The following is a 26358-nucleotide window of genomic DNA, read 5'->3' as shown; positions in this document are numbered from 1 at the left end:
ATCATTTAATATATGTTACCTTTACATCCAGGCATTCCTTTGCAACCAGGGGGTCCAATAATGCCAGGCCCACAGGGCAGTGTATCACCTACCAAGAATATCAACAATCAAGATGTGTGCTTTACAAATGACCATACTCTACCTTACCTACCTACCTTAAGCAAGCAAGCAACTTTATTTATATAGTACATTTTCAAACAAAAGACGTTGCCCCAAAGTGCTTTACAAAAATGATAACATTAAAATCATACAACAAAACAAACATAACTTATTCGTATTGTATTATACTTTATTGTCCCATTCCTGGGAAATTTGTCTTGGACAGCATGACACGGCCAGTGCACAACATCAATCACACACACAACACAATACATACAATAACATGCGATAATAATCAATAACACATTTCAATGAATTATATAAAAACTAGCAGCATACTACATCAATTAAAGGTATAGTTCACTTTAAAATTAATTTTTGATATGTTTTAGCTTACCTCAAGGGCATCCAAGATGTAGGTGTCTTTGTTTCCGCAGTAGTTTCAATTTTGATATTTTTAGGTCAAATCGTTCTTGTCTATCAGTCATATAATGCTGGTCTATGGTCACCGCCTCAAAGAGCATGCACAGAGAAGTCCAAATTAAACATGATTTAATGACTCGTAAATGTAAGTACACATTGATGGCCTAAGACACGAAACGAGCGGTTTGTGTGAGAAAACGAACAGTATTTATATCGTTTTTACCTCTTATAACGCACAGACCGAAGCGCCCGCACCCTCAGATCACTTGGACGTGGCTGTGTTTACAAGAGGTAAAAACGATATAAAGACTGTTCGTTTTCTCACACAAACCGCTCGTTTCGTGTCTTAGGCCATCAATGTGTACTTACATTTACGAGTCATTAAATCATGTTTAATTTGGACTTCTCTGTGCATGCTCTTTGAGGTGGTGACCATAGACCAGCATTATATGACTGACAGACAAGAACGGTTTGACCTAAAAATATCAAAATTGAAAATACTGCGGAAACAAAGACACCTACATCTTGGATGGCCTTGAGGTAAGCTAAAACATATCAAAAATGATTTACAAAGTGAACTATCCCTTTAAGTAAAAAAAAAAAACTCTATTTAAAATTTTGATCGCAGTTGGAACAAAAGAGTTTTATAACGATTAGACTTGCACATCAAGACCCTGAATCTTCTCCCTGATGGTAGCAAATTAAAATACTTGTGTAAAATATGTGTATCGGAGACTATTCTTTTAGCTTGCCTTGAAATAGATGCCTCGTACAGTTCTAATATGGTTCGTTTTTCCTCCCCCCCTATGATTTTTTGAGCTGTATGCAGCAGTCGTGCTAGTTTTGATTTAGATTGAACAGTCAGATTTCCATACCATGCAGTAATACAGTATCTAATTAAGCTTTCAAAAACAGACTGATAAAATAGAAACAAAATCCTCTGGTTTACTCCAAACATGTTTAACCTTCGCAAGTATAGCCTCTGCTGCAGTCTGGAACAAAGAGTGTCGTTGTGAGAAGACCAGCATAGTAAATTGTCCATATAAACTCCTAAGTATTTATATGAAGAAACCTGTTCAATAATATTACCATGTATTATTACAGGGCTATGGTCTCCCACAGACCTAGGATCAAAAATCATTTCAACAGTCTTCCTTTCATTTAAAACCAAGGAATTAGTGTCACACCAGCTGACAAATCTGTCAACATCAGATAAATAGTGCAAGGGATTTGTAATCTTGTTCAGTAAGCTCAATATTGCTGTGTCGTCAGAGAATTTGATGAAATATGTATCATCCTGACACACTCATTAGTGTATAGTGAAAATAAAAAGGGTGAGCTAACACAACCCTGCGGGGGCCCTATATTGGTAGTTTTCATCTCAGAATAGAAATTATTAACTCTGACTTGTTGTGTACGATTAGTTAAAAATGAATAAAACCACTTAATTCAGAATGGGTTCACTTCTGTCTCTATCAACTTCTCCATCAGTATATTGGGTTGAAGTGTATTAAAGCTGCCGTCGGCAACATTTTTTTTATTATCTTTATTTTTTATTATCTCTTATTTTTATTACCTTATATGCAAACTGAAATGGATCAAGGAATGATTTAACCTGATCCTTTAAGACAGTTACAACAAGTCTCTCAAGCATTTCATAACATTTGAAGTCAAAGCCACAAGTCTAAAATCACAATTTCCAACTGGACAAGTTTTCTTAGGAACAGGTATAATTATAGATTTCTTCCACAAAGATATATAATAATAATAATAATAATAATAATTCATTACATTTATATAGCGCTTTTCTTGGCACTCAAAGCGCTTCACATAGAAGGGGGGGATCTCCTATAAGATGGGATAATATGTGATTTCTGAAAGATAGGGCAAAATGCTGGAGTAAGTTCATTTGCACAAGTCTTTAGCAAAAAAGCTGAAATTCCATCAGGACCCATGGATTTTTTAGAACATATACCTCTAAATTGCGAGCTTACTCTATTAGTTGCTATCTCTAGCCTTTGACCTGGAGCTAAAGAAAAGCTAAAGAAAATAAATAAGACTTAAACTATCGATCAACGGAAGTTGTTTCTGAAACTGAATATATAACTTTAATATAACAAAGGTAATGGGCCACATTACGGGCAAAAAGGCAGTGCAACAGAAAGTCTTCTTGATAATTATTAACAAAGGAGACCGGAAACCCTGGAACAGGTTGCAGTGGTCAGCGGGCAGAGACCGTAGTAGAAGCAGATAGCGGGAGGCGGGATGCAGAGCCGGACCAGCCTTCAGCAGCAGGGTGACTGGGAAGAGCACAAGTCAAGCGAACATAGAGCCATTAACCAGAATAGACTCTACCAAGCAGGACTCCGACATCAGCTTGATACGAAATAATCTCGCAAGGAAGCAAACAGAGAGAAGGCTAGAAGTAGCAAACATAATCGGAGGAAAGGGAGGACAGGTGTGAGAGGATAAGCGCAATTGCTGGCAATAATGAGAAACAGCTGAAGTAGAGAAAAGGTGTGTGTGTGTGTGTGTGTGTGTGTGTGTGTGTGTGTGTGTGTGTGTGTGTGTGTGTGTGTAAATGAGTGCGCAAGAGACTATTTAGGAGAGAGAGAGAAAAGAGGAGGAGAGAAACCTGGTTCATGAAAATACTGGTATTCCAACCAGAGTATGCAGGTCAGATGGGGTAATCTCCGCTCCGTTTAGTGTTGGTATGGAGTACGACAAGGGGGGTTACTCTCCCCAGCCCTTTTCAACCTGTATATGAATGACTTATGAGAACAACTAAGAGGCGGCAAAACTGGTTGTATGATTGGTAACGCTCTAATAAATCATCTTATGTATGCCGATGATCTGGCTATTGTTTCTCCTAGCAGTGCTGGATTTCAACAGTTGCTGAATATATGTTCTGATTATGGGCTCAAATATGATGTGCAGTATAATGCTAAGAAGAGTGTTGCCATGATATGCAGAACAAGAGGGGACAAAGACCTCAACTTTCCAGTTTTTTATCTGTCAGGCAAAAAGTATTTGTAATAAAACAAAATACCTGGGGCACTTCCTCACAGATCAATTGTCTGATGATGATGACATGTATAGGCAGTGTCGTATGCTTTATGCTCAAGCTAACATGTTAGCAAGAAAATTCTGTATGTGTTCAAACCATGTTAAGATAAGGCTCTTTCAAGCCTACTGTACTCCACTCTACACTGCCCCATTGTGGGCCAAGTATTAAAAGACAACCATACATAAGCTTCAGGTGGCCTATAATGACTGTATGCGGATATTGCTTAAAAAGCAGGTGGTGTAGTGCAAGTGACTTGTTTTGTAAGGCAAGAGTCAACACTTTCCAGGCTATATTGAGAAATCTGATGTACAAATGTATTGGTCGACTGGATGGTTCTCAGAATGGTATTACTAAGCTACTGACAAATCCGAGTAAAAGTGTTGTGCGATACCAGTCACCTCTGTGGAAGCACTGGTATAACTGTCTTTTATAATTGGTAATTGTGTTGTTGTTGTTTTTAGTGTCTGTAATGTTGTATGATTTTCTAATGGACCCTGAGTCTGACAATAAAGTTGAACTGAACTGAACTGAACTATTGTTCATTTGGGGTCAGTATGAATTTTCACGCTTCTGAAATAATTGTCTTAAGGTACACCAAGGATGTATTTATTTGATAAATTTAAAATAAATTATATAAATATAATTTATTCCCATGATGGAAAAGCTGTATTTTCAGCATCATTACTCCAGTCTTCAGTGTCACATGATCCTTGAGAAATCATTTTAATATGATGATTTGCTACTCAGGAAACATTTATTATTATTATCAATGCTAAAACAGTTTTACTGCTTAATATTTTGTGGAAATGGTGACACCTTGTTTCAGGATGAGCAATGGAAAGTTCAAAAGAACAGCATTTATTTGCCATAGAAATCTTTTGTAATAATGTAAAAGTCTTGAGTGTCACGCTTGATTAATTTAATGCAACCTTGCTGAATAAAACAAAAACAAAAACAAATACTGTATTGATGCCAAAATTTTGAACGGTAGTGTACATTACTTTTTTTTTTTTTTACTTCCTCCATACTAGCATTATGGAAGAAGTTAACAATAGTTAACAACAAATTTGTTTTTACTACATACAGCTGGAATAGTGGCTTGATACCAATTTGTCACATAGAATATAAACCTTACTCAGCACTGTGACTCTTACCTTGAATTCCTTTAGGACCAGGTGGCCCTGTTTGGCCTTGAGGTCCAGGATCCCCTTGTTGCCCTCGTCGCCCATTTGACCCCATCATACATGGTCCAGGAGGACCAGTTGGACCTCTGCAGCCTTTCACACCAACAGCTCCTTGACATCCCCTGTCACCTGTCAGTCCAACAAGATTATCTCCCTGGGAAGAGAAAAAGGGTTTTTAAAAAGAAATTAATGTCTGTACATTACTGTACGTGTACATACAAATCATCCAAAATTCATATGAAGAAAAGGTTCAGTAATGAACTGTCCAATTACATTACATGATATTAATTGCTCATAACACATTGTAACTAGTAAGGAGTCTTATATATATATTTATGTTTGTGTATAGTACAGCACAACTTTTTTATGAATGTTTATGCCGTACCAGAGATCCAGGATCTCCAGGAGCACCAATCTTCCCATCAGCCCCTTTCATCCCATTACACCCTGGCTTTCCACATGGTCCAGTAGATCCCGGGTCACCTTTCGCTCCTTTAACATAATGCAAAAATTTCAATACAATTTCTGATAATTGCACGTCGGTTCACATGTAAAATTTGATTTGATGGATAACTTGATCAGAAAAATCTGAAGAAATATAAAACCTGTGTCAAAAGTCTGGCCAAATGCTCAGGGATCAAGAAACTGCACTGCAATTCTACTATCAAACATTTAATATCAAACCAATTCATGCTTTATTATTCTATTGAAAATATCCTTCGTTGTTAGACCATTTTGGGTTAGTCTTAAAATGTTTAACATATCTAACAATAATCTATAAATTGCAAATATGCTTCACCCTTTGTGCATGACACAATAACACCTCCTTTCTCTCCTTTAATCCCTCGGACACCTGTGAAGCCTCTGGGACCCTGAGAAACAACAACAGACACAAACAAAAAGAAATCCTTAGATACACAAACATATACAAGCACAATACAAACTTATTTTGAATTTCAACCAGGTTTACATACAGTAACACCTCCCACACCCATCTCTCCGATGAGTCCGATATCACCAGTGAGACCCCGGTACCCTTTTCGCCCAGGATCACCAGGGTCACCCGGAGGGCCTTGGAGACCACGATCGCCAGGTAGATCACCAGGTGGGTCACATGCACATCCCCCATCAGGACCTGAAAGGGAACACAAACAAATATAATAAGCACAGGTGCTCATACTTTGGTTAGAAAATATGCTTTTCCGCCCCCTAATGGGCACTGATACACACTACTCACAACTTTACAGCTAGGACAAAAGAACCAGAATTAAGCAGCACCATGGACAGCACCAGATAAGATGCTCTTATACTTATGAGCAGGTTCTGCACATTCATATCAGTCCTTCACACAGATACCTCCTCCTGTATGTTCAATTCTTACATATTTTGGCTAATTTGATAATGCTTCAGCTACAAACAAGCTGCATAAACAAATTTTACTATGTTTAAAAAAATTTAGAAAAATATGAAAAAGTTCACATATTCAATATAGACCTATTCATGAGATAAATCATAGATTATAGTATATAGAAATGCCTATTCACTAAAATAGTATCACTAAAAAGTTTTTGGACACTTAAGTCATGATTAAAATGTATGACTAAAAATTTATAAAAATGACAAAATGTACTATATATGTTGTAATGTCAGTCTGTGTTCCCCTGTCATTTCTTGTTTTAGCAGTTCCCCACTATGTCTATTAGTCTTCCCAGGTGTCCCCGGTTAACCACGCCCCCTTGTTATCTTGTTCAGCTCGTTTGCCCTTGTATTTAAGCCCTGTGTTTCAGTCCAGTCTTGGTGAGTTCTTGTATTGTTACTGTTAATGTTGGATGCCCTGTTCCTGTTCTGAGTCTGAGTCTTTGTGAAGTTTTCAGTTTATTTAATAAAGTGTACTGCATGTGGATCCTGCTTCCTCCGTGCTTCAACCACCATCGTAACAGAAGAACTCACCGAAACTATGGATCCAGTAGTCACAAACAACCAGGCCCTAAGGAGATACCTGTTGTCAATGTCACAAGATGGCCAGCCCATAGTAAGGTATGTGAAGGACTTCTGGGCTTGCTGCCATTTAGCGTCCCTAGACGACGTCCAGCTTATAGAGCTGTTCCGGAGCGGACTAGACGAGGGCATCGCTCTTATGATGCCAGATGACTATACCGACTGGACGCTAGAACGGTATATCGACCTGGCACTTTTCCTGAGCGATTCGTCGTTTGCTGTGGACATGGAGAAGAAACTCCATCAACCAGTAGTATCCCTTCAGTCTGGTCTTTACGTCACTCCCATTATCAAGCCACCCACCAGATCGATCTATAGCCGTCTGGTGTCCAGCGTGGCCGATCCCCCGCTGAGGTCAGCACGGGTTGCCAAAAAGGCTAACCTGCTTGGGACTCGTTTCGTCCAGACCGTCCCGCCTGCCAAGCCAGAGACCGTCCAGCCAGAGACCGTCCAGCCAGAGACCGTCCAGCCAGAGACCGTCCAGCCAGAGACCGTCCAGCCAGAGACCGTCCAGCCAGAGACCGTCCAGCCAGAGACCGTCCAGCCAGAGACAGTTCACGTCACGTCTGCTCAGCCAGAGACCGTTCACGTCACGTCTGCCCAGCCAGAGACCGTTCACGTCACGTCTGCCCAGCCAGAGACTGATCACGCCACGCATGTGCCACCTGAGCCCTCAGTGACCGCAACACTGGCCATTATGGCCACAGCCATGTGGTGTGTGTGGGCTACGCACACACTTGAGCCGGTGTCCGCTGATCCTGCGCCAGAGCCCGCTGATCCTGCGCCAGAGCCCGCTGATCCTGCGCCAGAGCCCGCTGATCCTGCGCCAGAGCCCGCTGATCCTGCGCCGGTGTCTGTTCCTGCTGATGACCCCATGGCTGCCCCTAAGAAAATTTTGGGGGGGGGCAGTAGGACCCTGGATGGGACTGTGAAGGCCGCACCGCCATGGCCGCCCGAACGGTCTTCTCCGCCATGGCCGGCCGCAGGGTCCTCTCCACCATGGCCGCCCGAAGGGTCTTCACCGCCGTGGCCGCCTGAAGGGTCTTCACCGCCGTGGCCGCCCGAAGGGTCTTCACCACCGTGGCCGCCCGAGGGGTCTTCACCGCCATGGCCGCCCGAAGGGTCTTCACCGCCGTGGCCGCCCGAAGGGTCTTCGCCGCCGTGGCCGCCCGAGGGGTCTTCGCCGCCGTGGCCGCCCGAGGGGTCTTCGCCGCCGTGGCCGCCCGAGGGGTCTTCGCCGCCGTGGCCGCCCGAGGGGTCTTCGCCGCCGTGGCCGCCGGAAGGGTCTTCGCCGCCGTGGCCGCCCGAACTACCTAGTCCACCCTGGTCGCCTGCGCAGCCTGCTCCGCCCTGGTCGCCTGCGCAGCCAGCTCCTTCCACGTCCCATGGCCCAGGTCCGCCCACGTTCCTGGCCCACCATTGCAAGGCCCTGGTCCTGTTCCCCGTGCGGACCTGGCCCGCCATCCCTCCCCCAGGACCGCCTCCGCTCCACCACCCTCCTGAAATGTCTGTTTTTTGTTTTTGTTTTGATGGGCGTCGGGAGCCGCCCATTGAGGGGGGGCTATGTTGTAATGTCAGTCTGTGTTCCCCTGTCATTTCTTGTTTTAGCAGTTCCCCACTATGTCTATTAGTCTTCCCAGGTGTCCCCGGTTAACCACGCCCCCTTGTTATCTTGTTCAGCTCGTTTGCCCTTGTATTTAAGCCCTGTGTTTCAGTCCAGTCTTGGTGAGTTCTTGTATTGTTACTGTTAATGTTGGATGCCCTGTTCCTGTTCTGAGTGAGTCTTTGTGAAGTTTTCAGTTTATTTAATAAAGTGTACTGCATGTGGATCCTGCTTCCTCCGTGCTTCAACCACCATCGTAACAATATATATATTTCAACAAATTTTAGAATAAATTTTTTTGGGGGGGTTAACATTTTGGTAAAAGCATATACAGCTCAAAATTGTAACTGCTCTTTCTGATTTAACTGGCTTTACACTACATTTCAAAGTAATTTTTTGGGGCAAGTTTTGGGTAATTTAAAAAAAAATTCAAAATACGGATTTTATGCTCAACAAGGCTGCTTTATTTGATCAAAGCTTCAGTAAATGATTGTGGAATATTATTACAATTAAAAATAACTATTTTCTATTTTAATATATTTTAAAATGTAATTTATTCCTGTGATGCAAAGCTCAATTTTCAGCATCATTACTCCAGTCTTCAGTATCACATGATCCTTCAGAAATCATTCTAATAGACTGATTTGCTGCTTAAGAAACATTCATTTTTATATTATCATCAATTTAAAATCATATGTCAATGTCTTAAAACTCACCTTTTCTCCCCTGGACACCTGGTAATCCAAAAGGCCCTCTCTCTCCAACCTGTCCAGGTTCTCCACGTTCTCCAGGAAGGCAGTAGTAACCTACGTCACAGACAGATACTCTCATCACTGTGTATCAGCTGTACTTCTTTTGAACTATAGTGTAACGTCTTATGTATTTAGGTATGATGTTACTTGCATAAATGTGTTGGATAAATGTATGTAGCATGTGACAGTTAAAATGTTGTGCTCACCGCAAACTGTTCACTCGAAACACATGACGAGACAAACGTTGACATCATGATAGGATGGACATGCACACAAAAACAACATGCGAGCAGGCAAACAAAAAATGATGACAATGCTTTAGAAGGACATACAATAACTTCATTGATGATGCACACACATGTACATTATCAATAATACCTACAAAATGAGACATATGTTAGTGTGTCTACATTAAACATGCTAAATGTTTACTTGAATGAATTACAAATCAAATGAAAATATGTCAAAGTACAAAAAAGGCACTAAGGGAACTAAGTAAATGCTTACATGCTCTCAAAAGTTTAATTGCAAAGACTAATGGCTTCGAGTCGCCCTCTAACATGCATTTTATACATGTATGTGCAGGTATGTGCAGATAGCTTGATGTGACTGAATCAAAATGTCATCAGGGCTGGTTAAGACAGACAATGGAAAATGGAAGAATGCGAGGAAAAAAATCCATATCCACTCACCGGGAATGCCAGGATTTCCTTGTCGTCCTTTACGTCCAGGAGGGCCTCGTTTTCCAGGTTCCCCTAGATGAAAAGTCATGATGTTACTAACTCACATTACAAAAGTATAAAAAAAAAACTATTTTCTTCTCTGTCTTCTCTCTCTTAAATGGAAAGAGTACGATAACAATACGCTACCGTATTTGAGGTCAGTAAAGTTTGGGGTCACTAAGGTTCCCCTTCGTCAGTTCACTATGACGTACGTCATAACTGACGAAATGGGGATCTCGCTTGAGAGACCAATCTACTTTGAGTGTAAACTAAACGAGCCATTGCACATTGGCATGTGATAATAGCACCAGCTCCTGAGCATATAATGAGCAGCAGGTGCGATCTTTGTCTTTCGCTTTGGAGCCAGACGGTGAATGCTGTTCCTGCTCTGCATTCTTATCTGAGAGTGTTTTAACTTCAAAAGACAAGTCTGCTTCCTCAGGAGAACGCAGGTGAGACTAGGTGAGAATAACAGACTTCTTTAAAAAACATTTAAAAATCTCACCGACGCCAAACTTTTGTTAGTAGTAGTGTAAGTATATTGTATGTCTTATGTAGCATCCATTCACCAGGATTGTCATTCGGAGAGTCATAGTATGGGTATATGTGAATTGGCCTTAACGTGTCAGTCACACACATAATATTCTTTAAAAATATTACAATGTCTAATAAAATGTTTACTGAATATTATTATGGTCAGCCAAAATATGGGAAAAAAATCAGAAATATTACCGTAGCTTAAGAGTGACCCATATGTTTTTCCTGGGTCACCCTTTTCTCCTTTGAATCCATTGAGACCCTGGAAACCAGATTCACCCATTGCACCTAAGAGCAAAGCAGAGCAGAGTTAGAACGAGAATCAAGAAATGAAAGAGAAACAGGCAGAAGGTTTGAGCCTAAGACCATAACTATGATTATAATTTACAAATGCCATAAAAAAGATTATATTTATGATTATTCACACCTGTTACAGATGCTCCTGAATCACCAAGGGTACCAGGTATACCTATCATCCCTCTATCCCCAGGTGGCCCGGCGGCACCGGGGAGCCCAGGATCTCCAGGTGGTCCTACAGCACACATTAATATTACATCATTTTTAAAATAAAAGGACAATTTATTTGAACACATTTTTAAATCAAATCATACATTTATAATTATATATATATATACCCTTCAAAATAGATAATGCTGTACAATGAAAATTGCATCTCAAAAATCTCAGTTCTCGCCGTCTCTGAAAAGCCAAGCCAATGCTGATTTTCGTTTTATTACGAGCTCTGTCACGCTCTCTTTTTGCCAGCAGACTCCCCTCTATTTAGCATATCTTTAAAATGGATGGTTCCCCAGGGGATTGAGATTTAGAAGCTTCCTCGCTCATTGTGACAACTAACCTATGCCACTCCCACACTATAGACGCTTCAAAGTAGCCAGAGAGCAACTTTTTCACAGCCATTTTAAGGCAAGCCTCCAAGGTTAGCAAAACAATGTGTACTGCTGCGGTACACAGGGAAGGAGACCAGAGGCCTTTTTGTCAATGGAGGAGAGGCTTTAATACATTGAATAAACAGCTTTTGTATGAAAACAGCTTATCACTTAAATGGATAGTAAACCCAAAAATACAAATTCTGTCATAATTTACTCACCCTCAAAGTTTCTCAAATTTCTATGTTCTATTAAACGCAAAGGACCATTATTTGTTTGGTTACCAACATTCTTCAAAATATCTTCTGTTGTGTTCAACAGAAGAAAGAAACTCATACAGGTGTTGGAACAACTTAAGGGTGAGTAAATTATGACAGAATTTTCATTTTTGGGTGAACTATCCCTTTAAGGAAATCGACAGCCTATCGGCTAAACTTCAACATATTTGCCCTTAAAGTGGTTAATATTATCTAGTAAATGGATTTCCACTCTAATCAAAAATTATATTACAAACATAATAAATGTAAATATTTAAAAGAAGAAAACAAAGGTTTTGTTATAGCTTTTGTAGCAAGGGCACTGCCATCTTGCATTAATACAACCCGTGACGTCACAAGGTTGGTTGGCTTCCTTGGGTTAATAAAGATTATTATAGTTTCGCTTCTGGTCTTTGATTTTTCTGCTTAGTTGCTGTAATCGTTACTAGTAATAGATAGACTCACAATATCTGTCACGAAGTAGACAACCAATAGAGGGCTTGCAACCAATAAGTCAGAACTCCAGCAGTGAAGGAACAAAATGTATTTGCGTGGTGTGCAAAAGGATAAAAAAAAGGATGATGACAAGGAAGATGATGGGACTTTTAATCAAAGATTATGTTTCTTTTTTTCAGTTTTATAGGAGAAGTCAGGGACAATTTTGCGGCAGTTAGGATTCAGTTTACGGCACTTCTTATTCATTTCTATGGAAACCGCAAACAGTGACTGCTGGTTGAGAAACACCCACTGACTTTTCTCTATTTACATATATGATGAGACATGCACGGACGAGTGTCGTATGTACACATTTCCCTACAAAAAACACCCAGTCAGGTCTAAAACATAAACTCTTATAATAGGCTTACCATAGTGAATCAGGGTAAGACAAAGACACATTTTGGAAGAAGGATTGATGATGTATTGACTCTTTTAAATTTAAATTTTGAACAAAAAAATGTGCATAGTGTACCTTTAACTTCACTGAAGCATTAATTACAGTTTGCACAATAAATTTAAGCAAGCCATGAAGTGAAACACTAATTGTACAGTTTTCAACATGTTTACAATGTGGTTGTGTACTAATGTAAAAACGATTACCTGTCATATAGTTATAATAGTACTGTGGCTTTCCTTTAGGACCGGGGTCACCTGGGAAGCCCTGCCACACATTCACAGCAGCAGCGTCAGTGAACAAATGACAATACACCACAGGTTTAAATATCTCTTACTAAATCTCTATCTTTCAAAGTTCATACAATGCAACTGAGCAATATTTAAAATGCAAATGAAAAGTCTATTCAGAATGTGTGTCTGACCTTTGGTCCTGGATTGCCAAATAGACCAGGGAGACCGTTTTCCCCAAGTTTCCCCTGTATATGTAAAAAAACATAACAACCGAAGAGACAAACAGTATAAATCAACAAAGCTATTATGTTAATATAAATTACTAATTTTGAATAATAATAAAGAATTATTAACACATGTACCTTGGGTCCTTGAAAACCTGTTCGGCCCGGAAATCCAGGAGGGCCCTATGATTATTTAAAAAATAAATTATATTAAGATCTAGTACAACAACATCTATGACTGAAAAAGTACACAAAGGATAGAGTTGAGTTAAATTACTTAAATTAGATCTGAATGTGTAAAATTAGTGGAATTTGATGTGTTGGATTGGTTCATTTTCAATGTTTTGACTGGTTGGTTTGGAATGGTTGAATTTTTATAAATTTTTGTTATTAGATGGTTTGTGGTGTTATTGGTTGGTTAGAGTGTTAGAATGGTTGGTTTGAGGGGTTATGCAGGAATCATTGCAGTGTTGTGGATTAATTGATATGGAAACGGGTAAATAGTCTTACTCTGGGTCCAGAGAACCCAATTATGCCTTTCTCTCCTTTTTCTGCTGGAGGCCCTTCAGAACCCTGAGAAACACATAAATGAATGTAAAACCACATTATTGCTTGAACTAATGTAGATCTCATACTGCTGCATGCTACGTTATTTCAGAAATTATTAGGTCTAATTATTGAGATTTACAATACTTACGTAAGGGCCAGGAATTCCACAAATTCCTTTTTGTCCCTTTCCCCCCTACAAACAAAGTTATAAGTATTTAAAAAAAATCCACCATCATTTACTATCTGGCATCCTTATAAAACTGAAAACACATTTCATATTTCACTCATTTTACCTTATCGCCTTTTACATAGTCTTCTGGGTTGGGCTCCACATATTCAAATGGACCTGGATCCCCCTGAGGACCTTGAACCCCCTGTAAGAGAATCAAGATGAAATCATTAAACACAGCTTCACTTGTATTCTGTAAATTCAGTACCACCATGTGTGTCATTTACTTCATCTCCTTTTGGTCCAGGCAGTGATCTTCCCGCGTCTCCCTACAGGGAAACAGGGCAAAATTTCATTTAAAAAAAGGTACAATAATCTAAATGATTCCATATTACTCACAGATGGCAGTCAGAGAACAAGCAGAAGTTCAAGTCAAAATAAAGGTACACTATGTAGCTTTTTTTGTTCAAAAGCCAATACATCATCAATCCGTCTTCCAAAACGTGTTTTTGTCTAATCCTGATCCACTATGGTAAGCCTATAATAAGTGTTTATATTTTAGAACAGACGTGATGGTTTTTGTGGGAAATTACATACATGCGTCACTCGCCCGTCCGTTTCTCATCATATCCGTAAATAGAGAAAAGTTGCACCGGCCGCTTTGACGCATGTATGGTGTGGGAGTGTCAGAAGTTAGTTGTTATAATGAGAGAAAAAGGCTGACATGAAGCAGCTAAATCTCAAACCTCAGGGGAATCACCCGTTTAAAACAAACACCGAACAGAGGAGAGTCTGCTGGCAAAAAGAGAACGTGACAGAGCTTGTAATAAAACAAGAACCAACATTAGCTTGGCTTTTCAGAGATGGCGAGAACTGAGGGATTTAAAATGTTGAGGGAGTTGGTGTTTTTATTACTCAACATGTGAGTAAAGTATTTTATTGAAGATATAAACTGCCATATGTATCTCTCTAACAGAGTTGATTGTAAAGCATTATCTATTGTGAAGGGTAATTTCATTATGGTTGTTGTAGCACTGTGCTGGAATTTATTTTCAAGGAAGTATCGTGTCTATTAATGGGCAAAGTTACAGTAACATCTTCAGCTAGTCAGCTTGAGATCCTCTCCATCTAAACAGATTATTTCTCTTAAGCCTAGTAGTGAATGTTTTATGAGCAGTAGGATAACCATATTCATCCGCAAAATAATGCAGAGCCGAAGCACAACCAAAACAATGTTCTTCTGCAAAATACATGCAGTTTTGTTTTTAACTGCTGGAGGGCCAAAAGTTACATACTGTGTATAGTGTACCTTTAACTTCAGTCATCTTAGAGAATATTCATTCTCATTGGCATGTACATGCAAAACTCACCGGTTGGCCTTTCGGACCTGGTAAACCCCGTATGCCCTAGGATAAGCAAAGAAAAAGGAAAAAACAAATACAAGAAATCAAATGAAAGAATTTAGAAACATTTAGATAAAAGAGATCAAGCAGCTGAGCTTAAGTTTGTATATATATATATATATACAGTATATATACAGTTGTAATCAGTTTTGAGATTGCAGAAGTCATTAAAAGTCGCATTTTCAGTTGAATTTGGGGAAACCACTTGAAACAGTTGTTGTGTTAAGCTATTTCAATGACTTTTGTCTGATTTGTTCATTGCAAACAGCTGAACGTATGTAAATATTGCCAATAAACCTGATTTGCAATGGGGGTTGAATCATTTTGATTACAACTTTATATTAATACACACAAAAACTGTTGTGATATTCAACAACAAATAAACAGGGAAAAAGAAAAAAAACATACTACATAATTTTGCAGATGTAGTGCTTGTAAACAAGAATGCTTCCCTCACCATACTTCCATCACGTCCTACTCGTCCTGGTGGACCTTGTGGACCAAAACCCCCTCTAATTCCCTTTGTGCACATGCAAACACAGACACAGACAAACAAAGCAAACCTAAGTAATAAATAAAACTGCAATAACATATAACTACATTGCACCAATTTAATCTATTATATGTTCATATAAGATCTGCTTTTTTGCTCTTAGTACATACTTGTGGTCCACGTATTCCTGGTGATCCAACAACACCCTGTGAATGAGGGTCACAAGTTTACAGATTTGTTAGGTATAAAAAGATTCATTTTTGTAAAAGTTTAACATAAATCAGTTTGGGCACTGCTTACTTTCAATACATTCAGCAGTACTAAAATATGAACGACATGAATTTATGGCATTATACGTACAGGTGTTCCAGGAATGTAAGTTATCCTATAAGAGGTGTCCCCTTTGATACCTTTCAACCCAGGTAGTCCCTAAAACACATATGCAAGTAAAAAAGAAGGGAGTCATGGAAACAATTTAGTTAAAACAATCGTTTGTTTGTTTATTATGTTTTTATCACCATTTTATAGCATAGCAAACACAAGGTAAGTATCACAATCCATAAAATCTAAATTATTAAATAAAACATTTTAACTTACCATAAGATAGAAAATCTAAAATACATTCAGGTGATACATTCTGAAATATTCCATGTAAACATGTTTCTGAATAAAAGCGTTTTCTGGCAGTATCATAAAAAATACAGTCCAACAGACTATGTTTAACAGTCAAAGAAAGTTGACACGAGAGACATAAAAAAGTCTTCAGTGACCCAGTCAGCACCTAGTGAAGACGACTTGGTCATGCCTAGATTTGAAGTTATGGAAGACACTTTTGTTTTAATCCTGGGGTTTATTTCATTGAGTTTATTGTTTTTATATTCGTCCCATTCCTTCTGCCACTTGTTGGTGAATGTGGTTTCACCAAGTACCACATGTTCCTGGATCAACATCGTTGTTGATCCTGGATCAACTTTCCAATCAACCAATCAGATTTGAGGGACAAGTTTACAGTTTATGTCAAGTTTAGGCTTAGAACCAGGGTGAAGTACTTACACATCAGTGTCATTCACCTTTCATTACCCTCTGATTTTAGGGAAAAGTTATGCGTAGGGTTAGGTTTAGGGGTAGGGATTGGGTAAGGACTACATTTTGGGACAGGAATGTTGATCCAGGATCAACAAAATATGTTGATCCAGGACCATGTCTTACTTGGCAAAATCACGGTGACCGCCACTTGTTAGTGTCCACTCTCTCATACCAGTCAGTCCAATGTGACTTGGAACCCAGCAAAAGTTGATATTGAAGTTTTCCTTCTACAAAAGATCTAATTTAGTTAATATTTTGACAATTATGGGGTGGTCAGTCTTTACGGACTCAAGTGCTTGAAGACAAGACCTTGAGTCAGAGGCAATTAAAAATTTTTGTTCTTGACCCTTCTCAATATTTTCCAGAACCAGAAATAATGCTAGAGCCTCAGCTGTGAAGATAGCGCCTTGGTCTGGAATTAAAATGTTAAAACAATCGTAAAAACTATCAAAAATCATAAAAGCTGGAGGCAGCTATGTTATTGCTGTTTTGAGAACCAGAGGAAATGGTTAAACCGAATAAACCCAGTCAACAGGAATTCAAAATGACATACTGTTACATTATTGTATGTGATTTGTTTTCTTGCATGCTCCTGTTCTAATTGTAAACGATTTACTGTGTTACACCAGGATTTTTTTTGTTGCATTTTTTTCTAATATTTCTTTTTAACCCCTCTCTTCCAGACCACTTTTCACTATCCAATCGATTCCCAAATCAATCTCACCCTACAATTTTTCTTGTCGAATATCCTTTTTCAATAAATCAGACTATGAAAATAAAATGGGTTCATGTTGACTCTAAGAACTGTTTCACATGGGGATGCTTGCTAAACCTATGTCGTACCATGGGTCCTGGCAGGCCTTCTCGTCCTATCTCACCATCCAGCCCACGTTCCCCTCTGGTTCCATTACATCCATCCTTCCCTGGAAGCCCAGGAAGACCACCAGGCCCCGGATGACCCTGGAAGATGACCAACATAAGGTGTCCATATAGGGTAAAAACATGCAGGTAAATTACTAATCAAAACTATTGTATTAATACAGTTCAGTACAATATGATATGATATGATGTAATGTAATGTAACGTAATATAATTTTTTTTAATTCAAAAAAAAACTTAATTAGATTTAACCATTTGCACTCATGATGTCTAGTAGCACATGTATGTATTGTTAACTACAAATGGATCAATCGTTGCATAGAATATAGGTTGCATTTCTATTGATGAATACTGCAGACTGTTACTTACAGGCACTCCATCTAACCCAGCATGACCGCTATATCCTTGAACACCCTATTACAAAAGAGTGGAACAGAATGAAGGTCCTTGTATTGATTTGTATGAGAATTGTGTATGGGTATGTGTGTGTTTCTGTGTACCTGGTCTCCTCTTGAGCCAAACTCCCCAGGGAATCCTATGATACCACGTACACCCTTCTCGCCGGAAAGTCCTGGGGTGCCAGGCAAACCTGGGGGGCCATTGGGGCCCTGCCGACCTAAGATACCAGGATTTCCCTGGAAAGCAAGAGAGGGAAAATAAATATAATACAATGCTATTATAGTAATATCTACTGCAACTCTACCATGGAAAGTCAAAATTCTTGTTTAAGAAAATATAGTATATTATAGTTAATTGTTATGACCATTTGTGACAGTATAGTGTAACTGAATCCATTCTAAATTTTCTATTTTGGAATGTACACTACCGTTCAGAAGATGCTGAAAATTCGTCTTTAGTCACAGGAATAAAGTACATTTTAAACTATATTCAAATAGAAAACCATTATTTTAAATTGGAATCATCTTTCATAATATAATAACAACATATGTTTATGAAATTAATGTATCAATTAAGCTTTGTTGAGCATAAGAGAATTCTTTCAAACCCAAACTTTTGAACGGTAGTGTGTTTTTACAAAATCACCACAAGGGTGTGACAAAACATAAAAAACATACTACGGTATATGCACAGCACTGCTGTGTGTCACCAATTCCTACTTGTTTTAGGATGGAGTGTGACTGGTCAGTGATGTTAAGTGAGTTGTGCTTGAGTATGATGGTTAGTTTTAAAGTGCTCTCAGTGTGTGGTGTAAGTGTGATTAGTGAATAATTCTGTTGTACATACTTGTAATGAAAGACGGTGGATGGGGTATAAAAATGCTTTTACTTCAAAAATAAATAGTAATGACTGTTGCGTGAGAATGAATTATTGAAATTCATAAATGACTGACTATCCAAAAGAGCTCTGACTGAAACAAAACACACACTGACGGGAACTGAGACCGCGCACACACACATACGGGAACAGCAGTGGAGCACTGTATATACAACAGGGGTGTATGACAAAAGTAGATGCTTCGCGATTCTCTCTCCAATGATTCTTGATCGATTCTGACAAAATTCTGTGCTTAGTTTTTAACCGCAGATATGTGTGATGACGCTGCGTGTGCTTTAGAAACACCCGTATTCTTCTCGGTTCCAGTTCCAATTCTCTCTCTCTCTCTCTCTCTCTCTCTCTCTCTCTCTCTCTCTCTCTCTCTCTCTCTCTCTCTCTCTCTCTCTCTCTCTCTCTCTCTCTCTCTCTCTCTCTCTCTCTCTCTCTCTCTCTCTCTCTCTCTCTCTCTCTCCCTCTCTCTCACCTCCATCTCTCTCTCTCTCTCTCTCACCTTCCATCTCTCTCTCTCTCTCTCTCTCTCTCTCTCTCTCTCTCTCTCTCTCTCTCTCTCTCTCTCTCTCTCTCTCTCTCTCTCTCTCTCTCTCTCTCTCACCTTCCATAAAATAATCTTTCATAAAGTTTGGAAATGTTTAAGAGAATTACAAGGGCATTCACTGGCTTCATCGCCCACAGGTATTTTCCTTACAAATGCTCTACGAAGGATCATTTATGTCGATTGGAATGCTGTGGGCTTATTAAAAATATAAAACTCACTATCAGAAGGCTGCTTTCAATTTCAAATGTGTGCGCTTTGTGAAGAGCGCTCACGCATGCGGCTGTGCGCGACTCCGTGTAAGTGGTTAAATGTACTAACATCTCAAAATGCGCTTAAGAAGCAAAATTGATGTAAACAGTCAGTTCCCTTTCAATTGGTCACGTTCGACGCCATATCGGAGTGATCCGACTGCATAGGAAACCCTCCTCAGAGGGTTACTTCAGACAGTGGTGCGGGTGACCTGAGGATCACGGTGAGCCCGCTTCCTTCGGGGCACCAACCCCCTAGGAACCACATCCCTCCAGCTCTCCACAGCCAGTTGAGCCGCAGAGAGAGCGTGCTGGACCATCCACAAGGTGTGTACCAGCCGTTTCTTTCAGTGCTCCCCCGATGACCGGATGTCGATCGCTGCATTGGAGGGTGAGTCAGACTTCTCAAGGGATGATGATTCAGCTGTGTTGTCTTCTTCGGACTTAACTGGCCAGGCTTACCGGGCCTGTGGGGAAGCCGCCTCTGCCTTACACGCCATGGCATTGTTGCAGGTCCATCGGGCCAAGGCACTGAAGGACCTGCACGAGGGTGGTCATGATCCCCAAGTTCTCCAGGAACTTCGTGCCGCGACGGACCTCGCGCTTTGAGCGGTGAAGGTGACCGCAGGCCCCTGCCAAGAGGGGTGGCAAAGCCAAAGGCAAGAGGCCCTAGGACGGGCGACCAAGAGATAGTGGGGACTGCTCTTCAGGAGATGGTGACCGCACCACTCCCTCCCACGGAAGAGGGCTGGGTGGAAAATCTTGTGTTTCCTTTTATTTGTGTTCCGCCGCTGGCGTCAAAACCAGCGGTACCCAAATTTTCAATAAAAGAGCAGTTTCTTCAATCTCTGGGTCCGAAGAGGGCCCGGAGAGCAGTGGGTGGAGACAATCTTCACCACTCTCATCCGCCTCTTCCATCGCCAGCTGGCAGCAGCGCGCAGTTCGAGACTGCAACCAAGCCTCCTCCTGCGCCCCCTGCCCTGTGGAAGCAGGTAAGTGTTGCACAGCACACTCAGACCCAGCTACGGGCTGGCATGCAAAGAAAGCCCCCCGAGCCGTGTCCCTGTGTTCCACCTCACTGCCCCACTGCGGGTACACCTGCGTTCCCTTTGGTCCCCCTTGTACGGTCTCTGCGAGCCTGGCTAGCACTCCCCAGTCCGTCTCGCTGGCTCATTCAAACCATCAGGCTCGGCTATGCGATTCAGTTCGCCCCACGTCCCCCCAAGTTTCGGGCCATCTGCTCCACTTCAGTGAGAATGCCCATGCGAGCGGAGATCGCAGTCTTACTGGCGAAGGACGCGATAGAGCTGGTCCCTCCAGCCGATGTGAGGTCAGGGTTTTACAGCCCCTACTTCATTGTACCCAAGAAAAGCAGTGGGTTACGACTGATCTTGGACCTGAGAGTTTTTAAGTCTTCTCAAGCTATCGTTCAAAATGCTCACGCTGAAACGCATTTTCGAATGCGTCCGTCCCCGAGATTAGTTTGCAGCGATCGACCTGAAGGACGCATACTTTCATGTCTCGATTCTCCCTCGACACAGGCCGTTTCTGCCCTTTTCTCCGGCCCTGCGGCCGGTCCTTGTCTCCCCGCGTCTTCACGAAAGTCACGGAGGAGGCCCTTGTTCCCATGAGAGAACAGGGCGTTCGCATCCTCAACTATCTCGACAACTGGCTCATACAGGCACACTCTCGAGATCAGTTTTGCGAACACAGAGACCTGGTGCTCAGTCACCTGAGATAGTTGGGTCTTCAGGTCAACTGGGAAAAGAGCAAACTCTCCCCCATGCAGAGGATCTCTTTTCTCGGTATGGAGTTGGATTTGGTCGCACAGAGAAACGCGCTCGGTCTGTGCTGAACTGCTTGAATATGTTCAAAGTCAGGACGGTGTTCCCACTGACCTTTTTTCAGAGGCTCCTGGGGCATATGGCAGCGGCGGTAACGCAGCTCAGCTTCACGGTAGCGTCCCGAGATGGGCGCAGCAACGCGGCACTCACCGGTGACTCACTGGCGTGCCACCAGACCTTCAGCCCGTGTTCAGACCCCTTGTTTCTGCGGGCAGGAGTGCCATTGGAACAGGTGTCTAGGCATGCTGTGGTGTTAACGGATGCCTCTGCCACCGGCTGGGGTGCCACGTACAACGGGCATGCAGTGTCAGGGGTGTGGACGGGCCACCAACTGCATTGGCTGCCTTGAGTTGCTAGCAGTACGTCTCGCTCTGAGCCACTTAAAGAGGCCGCTACAGGGCAGGGACATTCTGGTCTGTACGGACAACACTGCGACCGTTACGTACATCAACCGGCATGGTGGTCTACGCTCCAGTCGCATGTCGCAACTCGCTCGCCATCTCCTCCTCTGGAGTCAGAAGCATCTGAGGTCGCTTCGGGCCATTCGTGTCCCCGGGTGTGCTCAACTGTGTTGCCGACGAGCTATCATGAGCTGCGCTCCCGGGAGAGTAGCGACTCCACCCCCAGGCGGTGTAGCTGATCTGGAGAGCGTTTGGGAAGACTCAGGTAGACCTGTTTGCCTCTCCGGAGACCTCCCACTGCGCAAATATGCAATTCCCCCAGTGAGTCACAGACCCTGTGCAAAGTCAGGGAGGACGAGGAGCAGGTCCTGCTGGTGGCCCCCTATTGGCCCACCCGGACGTGGTTCCCAGAACTCATGCTCCTCGTGACAGCCCCTCCCTGGCCCATTCCTCTGAGGAAAGACCTTCTTTCTCAGAGACGGGGCATCCTGTGGCACCCACGTCCAGACCTCTGGAAACTCCATGTCTGGTTCTACGAAGGTTCTAGGTGACTTACCCCCCGAGGTACTTAACATCATTACTTGAGCGCGGCATTGTCTACTAGACCTGCATGCGCCTTGAAGTGGGACCTATTTGTCGAGTGGTGATCCCCCGAAGATGTTCGATAGGGTCCGTGCTTTCCTTCCTGCATCAAGGGTGGGACCGTGGGCTGCCCCCTTCCACCCTCAAAGTGCATGCCGTCGCTATTTCAGCTTACATAGATGGCAAATCAGTTGGGATTTGCCATCTGCGATTTGCCATCTGAGCGCTCTGCGACTGTACGGGGACAGAACTCAAAGCCTCAGGACCTCAGACCAGTCTTTGTCTGTTACGGAGGCCAGCAGAAGGGAAAGACTGTCTCCAAGCAGAGGTTGGCCCACTGGATAGTTGATGCCATCAAGGCGTGCCCTGTCCGTTCAGGTTGCCGGCTCACTCCACGATAGGCGTTGCATCCTCCTGAGCATTGACACGTGGCGCCTCACTAACAGTTATCTGTAGAGCTGCGGTCTGGGCGACACCTAATACGTTTGCTAGATTTTATAGCCTACAAGTAGAGCCGGTCTCCTCCCGTGTTCTCACCCTAAAGAAGCACTGAGAGGCCCAGCTCTCCTTGCTGCTCCCTACTCTGCGCTTATATTGCTCCAGAGTGAAAAACCTGTTGAGTCCTCTACCACCCTCGGAGCCAGACATGACGGAGCGTCCGGCGCCAAGCCATTATCTGTTGAATCCTTGAGAACCAGGTTTAGGCTGGGTTCCATAGGTGCGACTCTGCGGGGATCCCATATGTGTATTCTTCCATGGCTGCTCCTAAACGGAAGCCCGTGTCTTTCCCTTGGGCTAAGTCACCCCAGTATTTCATATGCAGTACAACCTTCGGGTTAGATGTATCCCCACGTAACTCCTCCGGGGAAGAATGTGGCTTCCGCAGCATTCTCGCTGTATGGGTTATCACGGAACACCAGTGTCAGACACTCTCTTTGTAAGCCCTCTCCTATAGTCCTTCCAGGCAAGAAGGGGCAGGAGGCTTGTTCAGGGCACTGGAAGAGGGCAGCTGCTGTGGCACTTTGGTAGGGATTCCTATATAGCCGGATCACTCCGAACAGGCGTTGAACGTGACCGACTGAAAGGGAACGTCTCGGTTACGTATGGTAACCCTTGTTCCCTGAAGGAGGGAACGGAGACACCACGCTACGTCGCCACAGCTCCTGTACCCCGCTGCACGGCCGGGCCAACTGCTCGGCTCCTCAGCGAAAAACTGAAGTGTAATAACTCCGACGTGGCGTCTCCGTTCCCTCCTTCAGGGACGAGGGTTATACGTAATTAAAACAGACAGGACAAACCACATCTTAAATTTTAAAAGAGATCTGTGCATTAGTGTGAATGCAGCTTATCAGATCTCCCGCAGTCTATGATGTCACCAGTAATAATCAAACAGAAAAATCACTCACAAAAATCACGTTCATAGGCCTACTGAAAGCATTCTTTGTTTATTGCATGATTCCTCTTAGTTATTTACTATTTGCTTTTGTTTTGAAGCTTAATTATATATTTAAAATTCTTAAAATACAATTGTTTTAATAAAATTTTGTAATTTGTAACTATTTTAAAAAGTAGGCTACTTATAATTACATTTGCAAGTAAAATAAAAAAAGATTTTGAGAATTTCAAGTTGGCAAACAAATGAATTAATTCGAAGAAAAAAAAAGTAGATCAAGAATCGGTTTGGAATCGGATCATGATTCTCAGAATCGGAATCGGATCGGATCTTTAGGTGCCTAAAGATTCCCATCCCTAATATACAATCAACAAAAATATTGCAAAATGTAGTGGCACATATGTCAAATATTTGACTGAAAGCAGTGCACGCACACACAGCCTCCCTGAATTGGAGGAAAGGATGCTAATTGCAGGTTCTTCCCACAGCTGGTTTGTGACAGTTTCAGTTTCAGAGCACTTTAAATTAAAATACCAGGAACGGTTTCTCTCTTTCTCTTCCTCCGGTCAATATCTTGAGCCGACAAAGCCAAACGGTTTCATCCTCTATTAATGCAAACACACACACATAAACAAGCATTTTTTATGACCCGTTTTGGCCTGAAAGGCACTTGATTTTACTTTGATCAGAGACAATAGCACAGCACTGAAAAGTTTTAAAAAGTAAACTAAACTAAACCAAGTGTGTGTGTACTTATTGCTCAAAGCATTAACACATTATCATTCTCTACTTTGCATATATTTAATGCTGCTAGAACAATGTATTCGATGTATAAAGGAAAGTGTAAATCTTATGTAATTATGTCATGTACACTACCGTTCAAAGGTTTGAGGTCTGTAAGATTATTTTTTTTTAGAAGATATTGATAGTTTTATTCAGCATGGATGCTATAAACTGATCAAAAGCAACAGTAAAGACTTTCATCATGTTAACAAAGATATCACTTTCAAATAAATCCTGTTCTTTTGAACTTTGTATTTATTAAAGAAACCTAAGGAAAATGTGTCATGGTTTCCCAAAAAATCAAGCAGCACAACTGTTTTCAACATTGATAATAACAAAGAAATGTTTCCTGATCAGTAAATCAGCATATTAGAATGATTTCTGAAGGATCATGTGAAGCTGAAGTAAAGTGTTGGGAAAAGTTACTTAACCATTTGTTCTGTTTATGGTCTTGAGCATGATATTTTATATACTGCTAGTAAGAGTGTTGTGTTGATTTGCAGAACGAAGGAGGACAGGAGTTTAAATCTTCCAATTTTTTAATTGTCTGATAAGGATCTTGCTGTGAGTGCGAAAGTGAAATATCTTGGTCATTTTATAACTGAGGACATGACAGATGATGAGGACATTGAACGGCAACGTCACATTTTGCGTATGCAGGCTAATATACTCTTGCGTAAGTTTGGTTCTTGTTCAGATAAAGTTAAGACATCACTGTTTAAAGCATACTGTACACCACTGTATCCTACTGCCCATTTGTGGACAAGTTATTAAAAATCTAGTTTACAGAGGCTTCAAGCTTACAATGATGCAATGAGAATGTTATTAAGGAGACCTAGATGGCATGGTGCGAGTGAAATGTTTGTAAGTGTGGGAGTTAACACATTTAAAGCTGTGTTAGGAAATCTTATGTACAGATTTATCTGCCGACTTAATGCTTCTAAAAATGAGGTTATCATGGGCCTATCAAATATAAGGTTTAGCACAAAGAAACCTGCGTTACTTATTTAAAAAACGTAACTCAGATATTTTAAAGGTAAAAGTAATGCGTTACTTTAGTTACTTGAAAAAAGTAATTGATTACGTAACTCACGTTACTTGCAATGCATTACCCCTAACAATGCTGAAGACTGGAGTAATGGCAGCTGAAAATTCAGCTTTGCCATCACAAGAATAAATTACATTTTAAAATGTATTACAATTTAAAATTATAACAGCTATTTAAAATTGTAATAATATTTCACAATTACTGTTTTTACTTAATTTTTTATAAAATAAATGCTACTTTGTGATCATAAGAGACTTCTTTTGAACTTTTAAACAATTAGTATGCAGTATGTAGGTGCAATATTTATCTTCCAACAAGACAAATGTTTTAAATGTACCAACTTAACAAATAAAAAAGGAGAGAAAGAGATACATCGGATCCTATTCTGCTTGACTTTGTGATGTGAAACAAGTATGAGAATATGTGTGTGTTAAGCAGCATGCACTCAGTGGTTGTGACAGAGCTAGATCAGTGTGTGATGAGGGTGTTCACAGTCTTTCAGTAAAAGCACTGACTGTGATAATTACTAAAGACTCAATGGATTCCCCTAGCAACACACACACACACACATATCCGTACATCTCTGCTTTACGATTAGGCCTTGCACAGCAAAATACAGCTGTCCACACCATAACACACGACTCCTGAACCATACAGACATCCACATGTTAAACTCATTTAACCTGTTAAGCTTCAAGCCCATTTTTGAAAAATCCCCAGATATGGCATTCCCAAACTGAAACAGATACAGTTCATGAACCCTTTGTACTA

At 41.4% G+C, this 26358-nt stretch overlaps 1 protein-coding gene across 1 annotated transcript in view; it reads right to left on the bottom strand.

Moving 5' to 3' along the window:
* The window catches only part of col4a4 (collagen, type IV, alpha 4), a 79727-nt gene that overhangs the window by 19604 nt on the left and 33765 nt on the right, over positions 1 to 26358 (bottom strand). The window contains exons 5-27 of the mRNA XM_056243326.1: positions 17958 to 18092; positions 17827 to 17871; positions 17422 to 17538; positions 15853 to 15921; positions 15663 to 15698; positions 15457 to 15519; positions 14967 to 15002; positions 13884 to 13925; positions 13721 to 13801; positions 13576 to 13620; positions 13389 to 13451; positions 13017 to 13061; positions 12846 to 12899; positions 12628 to 12688; positions 10813 to 10917; positions 10581 to 10673; positions 9819 to 9881; positions 9091 to 9180; positions 5748 to 5908; positions 5573 to 5645; positions 5159 to 5265; positions 4744 to 4927; positions 20 to 88 (exon numbers count right to left, since the gene is read on the bottom strand). Of these exons, the coding sequence (XP_056099301.1) occupies positions 20 to 88; positions 4744 to 4927; positions 5159 to 5265; positions 5573 to 5645; positions 5748 to 5908; positions 9091 to 9180; positions 9819 to 9881; positions 10581 to 10673; positions 10813 to 10917; positions 12628 to 12688; positions 12846 to 12899; positions 13017 to 13061; positions 13389 to 13451; positions 13576 to 13620; positions 13721 to 13801; positions 13884 to 13925; positions 14967 to 15002; positions 15457 to 15519; positions 15663 to 15698; positions 15853 to 15921; positions 17422 to 17538; positions 17827 to 17871; positions 17958 to 18092 (1837 nt within the window). The remainder of the gene's footprint in view (positions 1 to 19; positions 89 to 4743; positions 4928 to 5158; positions 5266 to 5572; positions 5646 to 5747; positions 5909 to 9090; positions 9181 to 9818; positions 9882 to 10580; positions 10674 to 10812; positions 10918 to 12627; positions 12689 to 12845; positions 12900 to 13016; positions 13062 to 13388; positions 13452 to 13575; positions 13621 to 13720; positions 13802 to 13883; positions 13926 to 14966; positions 15003 to 15456; positions 15520 to 15662; positions 15699 to 15852; positions 15922 to 17421; positions 17539 to 17826; positions 17872 to 17957; positions 18093 to 26358) is intronic.

Source organism: Rhinichthys klamathensis, unplaced genomic scaffold (assembly GCF_029890125.1).
Source record: "Rhinichthys klamathensis goyatoka isolate OS25496 unplaced genomic scaffold, OSU_Roscu_1.1 h1tg000786l_1, whole genome shotgun sequence".
Taxonomy (NCBI): domain Eukaryota; kingdom Metazoa; phylum Chordata; class Actinopteri; order Cypriniformes; family Leuciscidae; genus Rhinichthys; species Rhinichthys klamathensis.
Note: the sequence above shows the minus strand (reverse complement) of the source record. Positions and strands in the feature narration are given on the sequence as shown.